This window comes from Euprymna scolopes, chromosome 29 (genome assembly GCF_053919585.1).
Source record: "Euprymna scolopes isolate OS-2025 chromosome 29, ASM5391958v1, whole genome shotgun sequence".
Lineage (NCBI taxonomy): Eukaryota > Metazoa > Mollusca > Cephalopoda > Sepiida > Sepiolidae > Euprymna > Euprymna scolopes.
In genome coordinates this window covers 44,198,297-44,204,296 of record NC_136510.1, presented here as the reverse complement: position 1 = coordinate 44,204,296, position 6,000 = coordinate 44,198,297, and the positions used below count along the sequence as shown (strand labels likewise).

The window sequence follows — 6,000 nt, the reverse complement described above, 5'->3', positions numbered from 1 at the left end:
TCTCTCCTAAACAGGCATTGTTTGTGTCCAGGAGCAAAGTGAAGGCCAAGACGACTGGAAACGATGCCGAGATAAGCACGGATCCTTCCTACATACAGTACATGGTTTTCCCAAATAGTTACAAATTTAGTACTGATCAGGTTCAAAGTTGCTTAACTTTGATGTAATGGGAACCAGTATGTCAACGTTATAATTGAAACATTAACATATGAACGACTGCTATGTACTGATGAAAGTGCATTCAATCATTTGAAACTTTACTTTGAATTAAAAATTTAGCATCATCTGTTTTCTTTTCATTTAAAAATTTTAGGCCAAAACATTTCATGGACAACCTAATGAAAAGCATATTCAAGAAGATTTCATAGAAATCTCAATCAATCAGAAAGAGATTTTTTTTTTTGAACAAATCAAAAATTTTACTTGTGACTTCTTTTTTTTTTTTTTTTTTTTTTAAATCAAATTGAAAACAGTTTGTGTTTGGCAACTGAAAGAAACAAAATGAAGCAAAGTTATTCGTCATCATCATCATCACATTCAGCCCAAGCTTCTTCCGCCAATGCGTAATATTTGCAAGCCATTCGTCCTTTCATCCTTTCAGTGGCAGCATCTGCTGCTTCAGTGTACAAATCACCTGCCAAGAAAAAGATTTTTTTTTTTTAAATTTCAAGTAAAAATAAAATAAATAAAAAATAAGTCACAAAAATAAAATAGAAATAAAAAAAATATACAAGAAATTAAAAAAAAAAAAAAGATTTAAAATTTTTTTATATATTTCATGTTCATTATTTTATTTAGAAAATATTTTTAAAAATTACAGAATGATTTAGACAAGGATTGATCTGCATTAATCATACTATTTTCATCTTGGATGTTATTTAAGAAATTTGATTCTTGTTCAGAATTGTTCCTATATTAAAAATCAAAAATAAAGAAAGTCTGTACGATGCAATATAAATATCACATTTCAAAAATCATAAAATTAATCAAGTAGTTTTATTTTTATGAAGAAAATCATTTTTAAGTGATTAATGGTAATTTGTAGGCATTAAAAGATAAATCTAACAAGTTTTTAATTATTGTTGAGTAATCTCTCTTGTTTTAAAAAATATATTTCTCAAAATGGTGAGCAAGACAATTTAAAAATAAATTACTTTTTTTTTTTTTTACTGTGATTTTTGGTTGTTTATCACTAGTACATACATCAGATTTTTCTTTAATAGGAGGGATAATTCTGGACAAGGACTAACAGGAAAATTATTCTTTGAAATCCAACAAGAAAGTAAACATTTCTCCTAACATATGGTTCAATATTATTACTAAAAAGATTTCCCTTTAAATATCATTATTGTTTTGCCAATAAAGAGGACATTAATTTGATCATAAATCAATGAAACTAAATGAAAGGGGAATAACACAGGGGTACGGTTATCAATTCGCAATAACCGTCATCAAGTAGACGGTTTCTCTTAACAGAAACACTAAGTTATTGTTATAACCCTGTTTAAAGGGTTACAAAGAAAACAGAACACAGGAACAGAGTAGCAACATGTATTAACAGGAACATACAAAAAGTGAAAGTCATTCAGTTGGTCAACTGGATATCGAACCCCTTCTTAAGGCCTTGTCTTCTGGTATTTAAAATTTTTTATTAAAACTCAAGATAAACAATATTTTGATGGTAAATATTTTAAGCTAACATCAACAAACACTTGTCAAAAAGCAGTTTATTTTTCTTCTAAATTCCAATATCCAAAAGCAACTGAATGTGACAGAGTAATAAAGATACTTTTCTCACAGAAGGGACATTGCTAGTCTTTCTCTACTCTATCAATATTCCCATGGAAGTTGCTTGACTGAGCTTCAATCTGTTTCTCCTTGTAAAACTTTTCACAGCAACTGCCACTACAAAAGATCTTTTTTCTTTCATGTGCCAGATATCTGACAGAATTCCCATGAACAGTGTTCTTCCCAAGAACGTTTCATCTGTAGAAAACATTGCCACAAGACTGAGAGCTACAACATGGCGGCCATCTTCAAATGCAATCTCAATGAATACTAGACATTAACCGTCCTCAAATTATATTCATTCCATTTTATACTTTTAATCTCCTCATAATATGCTTCATCATTCAACTGAATATCTATCTCATTAACCTTTATCTCCAAGTGTTTTTTAGCCTTTATAATTCATCAATAAAAAAAGTTATCTATTAGTTAAGCTGCGTTTGAATTCAAAGTCTTTGAGACGCAACAGAATTTTGCAAGATCAATCTAAAAGGCTATTAAAATTAAAAAATAAACACAGATATATGGGTGGTACATTTCATATTCTATTAAGGAAGAAAATACAAAAAAGAAACAAGCTTTTTTTTTTTTTTTAATTTATTTATTTATTTTTTTTTACAAAAACCTGTATAGGTAAAAGATCATTCATATAAATTCTTAACTCCAGAGTCTTATATCATAAACTTAGTTAGCGAATCACACAAACATCTCATATTAGACTTGCTTATAATTGCAATGTATTTAGAAGAGGGAAATACGCAGTTATCTCCCTTGGATTAATGTCTACTTTTTTTTTTGTGTAGAGTGTTGAGAAAATTTTTTATGCTATCTATTTATTTAAGACAAAAGCTTTGAGAACTTGTATATCAAGTGTGACAGTAGCCTCCACTCCTATTCATTTGATAAAGCACTAACAGACACTAATCTATATTTATTAATAAAGCACTAACAGACACTAATATATATATATTTGTTTTTACATGGGGGTCACCACTTATAAAGGTCCGGAAGTCACTCAGGGATAAGGGTTATTGCGTGTACAGTAATCAATGAGATAGTATTGTAGTAATCATTAGTATTGGAGATTTGATAGAGTGTCTTAAGGGGGCGGTTTGTCAGGAATTTGTTTATGTTGGATTTGAAGACATCCAAGTTGTAGTCAGGTGGGGTTCCACAATGGTGCATTTCTGAGAAAGAAGCTCTGCTCATGGAATCTACGTTTGGATTTAGGCACAGATAAAGAGTGGGGAAAATTATTGACAGTAGTTTCAGCCAGACGGGTGTTTCTCGTTATATATTAAAAATGAAAGGTTTAACAAAGACAACATTAATTTGACGAGGTTAATTCTAGTCTATCATATTTTTAAATGTGATTGATTTAAATAAGAAATTCCCAAATAAACATAAGCAGACATAAAGAGGATTTGTATTATTTAAACTCATCATGAATATTATTCTCACAACGTTTCAACCGATGTTATCTCAAACGTTTATGTGCATCCTGTCAAACTCTGAAAGCTTTATATCAAAACTTGTGCATCTGTATACCCTTTATTTAATCCCCATGAGTATTTTGCTCTTATTGTGTCAGCCATGACTGGGTTGAAGTCTGAAGTAATTTATAATTGTATTCTTAGTATTGCCTGCACTGAGCATTGAACCTTCAACTGCCAGAAGACTGTTACTTAGGACTGATTTTTCACTTAGCGTTATTTTATTCGTTGCATCATCAAGATGAATGGTCCGAATAACAAATTCAGAATTATCATCTCAAATATTCTGAAACATATGAAAAAAAAACAAAAAAAACAACAAACAAATTACCTGCTCTGTGAGGATCTTTCTCAATGCCAAAGCCACCAGTTAGAAACATATTGGCTTGTGATGCCAACAATTGATGCAAAGGGTTGTACATGGTCGAGTCATAATCACCAGTGTTGTCATTTTCTATACTTTGAATTGCCTGGTCGTACCAATACATGGCAGTTTTCCAACATTTCGATCTATCAAAAAAGAAACACGATATTCAGTTAATTGATTAAGTTACTGCTGTGGTCCTGTTTAGGGGGGTCACAATATTAAGGTAAAAAAGACTTGGTGTTCACTGCGAGCAGTTAAACTATGGATGCCCTCTGCTGGATGGCAGAAATATCTGCCTTACATAGTGCCAGACGAATCCATACTATCATAGACATAGGGGTGTTAACTGCCCCAGAACACTTCCCTCTCAAAGATTTATTTCCCCGAAAAATAGTTTTTTCTCGAGTTGATCTCCAAGCGGTCCATCAGTTTCCTTTTTCTGCTGAAACAGCATATTTCAGTACTAGTTTGAGAGGGTTCCAGGTCAAATGCACCATACAGTCGGTCCAACGTCTCTTCTGGCAGAGTTTTACTTAACTCGTTAAAAGTGCGTTTGCGTATCTGGTGCAAGTGTTTCTTAATGTGGTTCTTCCACCATGTAGACCATAAAGCCAATCCTGTTCTTGATTGTTCTCAGAAAGTATTATCTTTGTGCATCTGGAAGAATATTTTTTTTCCCGGCACATAATTCTTCTTGGGAACAGTTGTTTTGCAGGTTTTACCTGTTTTGGAAAGAGTTTGTCAGACTGGCCGTATTTTTCTCACAAACATCACTTCCGCCGGAGGCATCTGGGATGGTATATTCTCATTAGGCGTTATGCGGTACATCTGAAGAAATTGTTGCAACATTTTTTCGGATGGAGTGTCCTTTGTCTTCTGCGAAGCCTTCTTCAAGGTGTCCACAAATCTTTCAGCCTGCTGGGTTGACCTGGGGTGGTTAGTTGGAGTTGTGATATGGTCCACTTGGAAGTCCTCCATGAACTCTTTAGTCTCTGAATACCGAGTGCTGTTATCCGACACTAAACAGTCGACCACTTTGAACCGTGCGAATAACTCGTGAAGAGTTTTTATAGTGAAGTTCGTAGTTGGGCTTTTGCACCTAAAGACTTCAGGCCACAGAGAAGCTGTCCACTACTATGAGGTAGTACTGTCCATCAAGTGGTCCCATATAGTTCACGTGACCATTGTTAGCTAACTTTGGGTCATGGAATAAATTGAATTGGTGTTTTAGCAGCTAATGCACATCTGCATGCTTTCACCTTTTCTTCAATATTCTTGCCCATGTTTTTCCAGTACATGCATGAACACGTTCATTCTGGTGGTGTCAAGGTGTGAAAATCCTTTAAGATTTTCTTTTGGAAGATTGCTGAAACAACTACTCTCTCCTGATATAATAATACCTGGTCGCACGTTGAATAAAACCTCTGCTACCTGTTCATCAGTCTGCAGTTTTAGGTTTCTCTTCTAAAATAATCGCTTTTGGCTTCAGTCAGAGTAATGGGAAGTTCTTTCAGTGTTGCATACAATCAAACTATAATCTCTCTGATCATAGTGATGTGCTCACCGAGTTTTCAAGTAGTTCACCATTCCTTGGTATTAACTGGGATAGCCCATCTGCATGTCCTAACTTTTGACGGAAGGAACTCCATATCAAAGTTGTAATTTAGTAGGATTGTCCCCCATCTTTGGAGCCTGTTTGCCATATGTGTAAGCAACCCTTTCTTTGAAGATAGAGATCAGCGGCTTGTGATCTGTTTGAAGTTTGAAATGTCGTTCATGAAGAAATCTATGAAATCTTGTTACCGCGAAAATGATGCTTAAGGATTCTTTCTCTATCTGGGAATAATTCCTTTCCGCATGTAGTAGGATTCTCAACGCGTGTGCTATCAGTTTCGTCGCACCGTCGGGTATTTTATGCAAGATACACACACCAATTCCATATGCACTCGCATCACTTGCGACAATGATGTCCAAATCTGGGTTGGAATGGGTCAGGAATAGTTCCGATGTGAACACCTTTTAGCTTTTCGAACGCCGTCTTGCATTTCATGGTCCAGTTCCAAATCTTGTCCTTCCCAAGTAGTTCATTTAAAAGGTGCGTGCAATGTGTGCATGTTAGGAACGAAGGCTTGATAGTAATTAACTGAGTCTAAAAAACTTTACAGTGTTGTTATGTAATGTAACTCAGCCATATTTTTTATTGCTATGAACCATATTTCTGGATTAGGCCGTCTACCACTCCTATCTATTATCTGCCCTAGGTATTTTTATTTGGCTGAGGAAAAATTCACATTTGGTGTCTTTAAGTGTGAAGCCGTACTCGTTTATCTTTATGAACGCCTGAAAAACGTG

The 6,000-nt window shown here is 34.3% G+C and overlaps 1 protein-coding gene across 1 annotated transcript in view; it reads right to left on the bottom strand.

The window, feature by feature from the left end:
• Positions 1 to 392: 392 nt before the first annotated feature.
• LOC145252625 (eukaryotic elongation factor 2 kinase-like) overlaps positions 393 to 6,000 on the bottom strand; it is a 75,995-nt gene continuing 70,387 nt past the window's right edge. Inside the window, exons 11-12 of the mRNA XM_080112352.1 lie at positions 3,613 to 3,791; positions 393 to 634 (exon numbers count right to left, since the gene is read on the bottom strand). Of these exons, the coding sequence (XP_079968478.1) occupies positions 513 to 634; positions 3,613 to 3,791 (301 nt within the window). The 3' untranslated portion in view covers positions 393 to 512. The remainder of the gene's footprint in view (positions 635 to 3,612; positions 3,792 to 6,000) is intronic.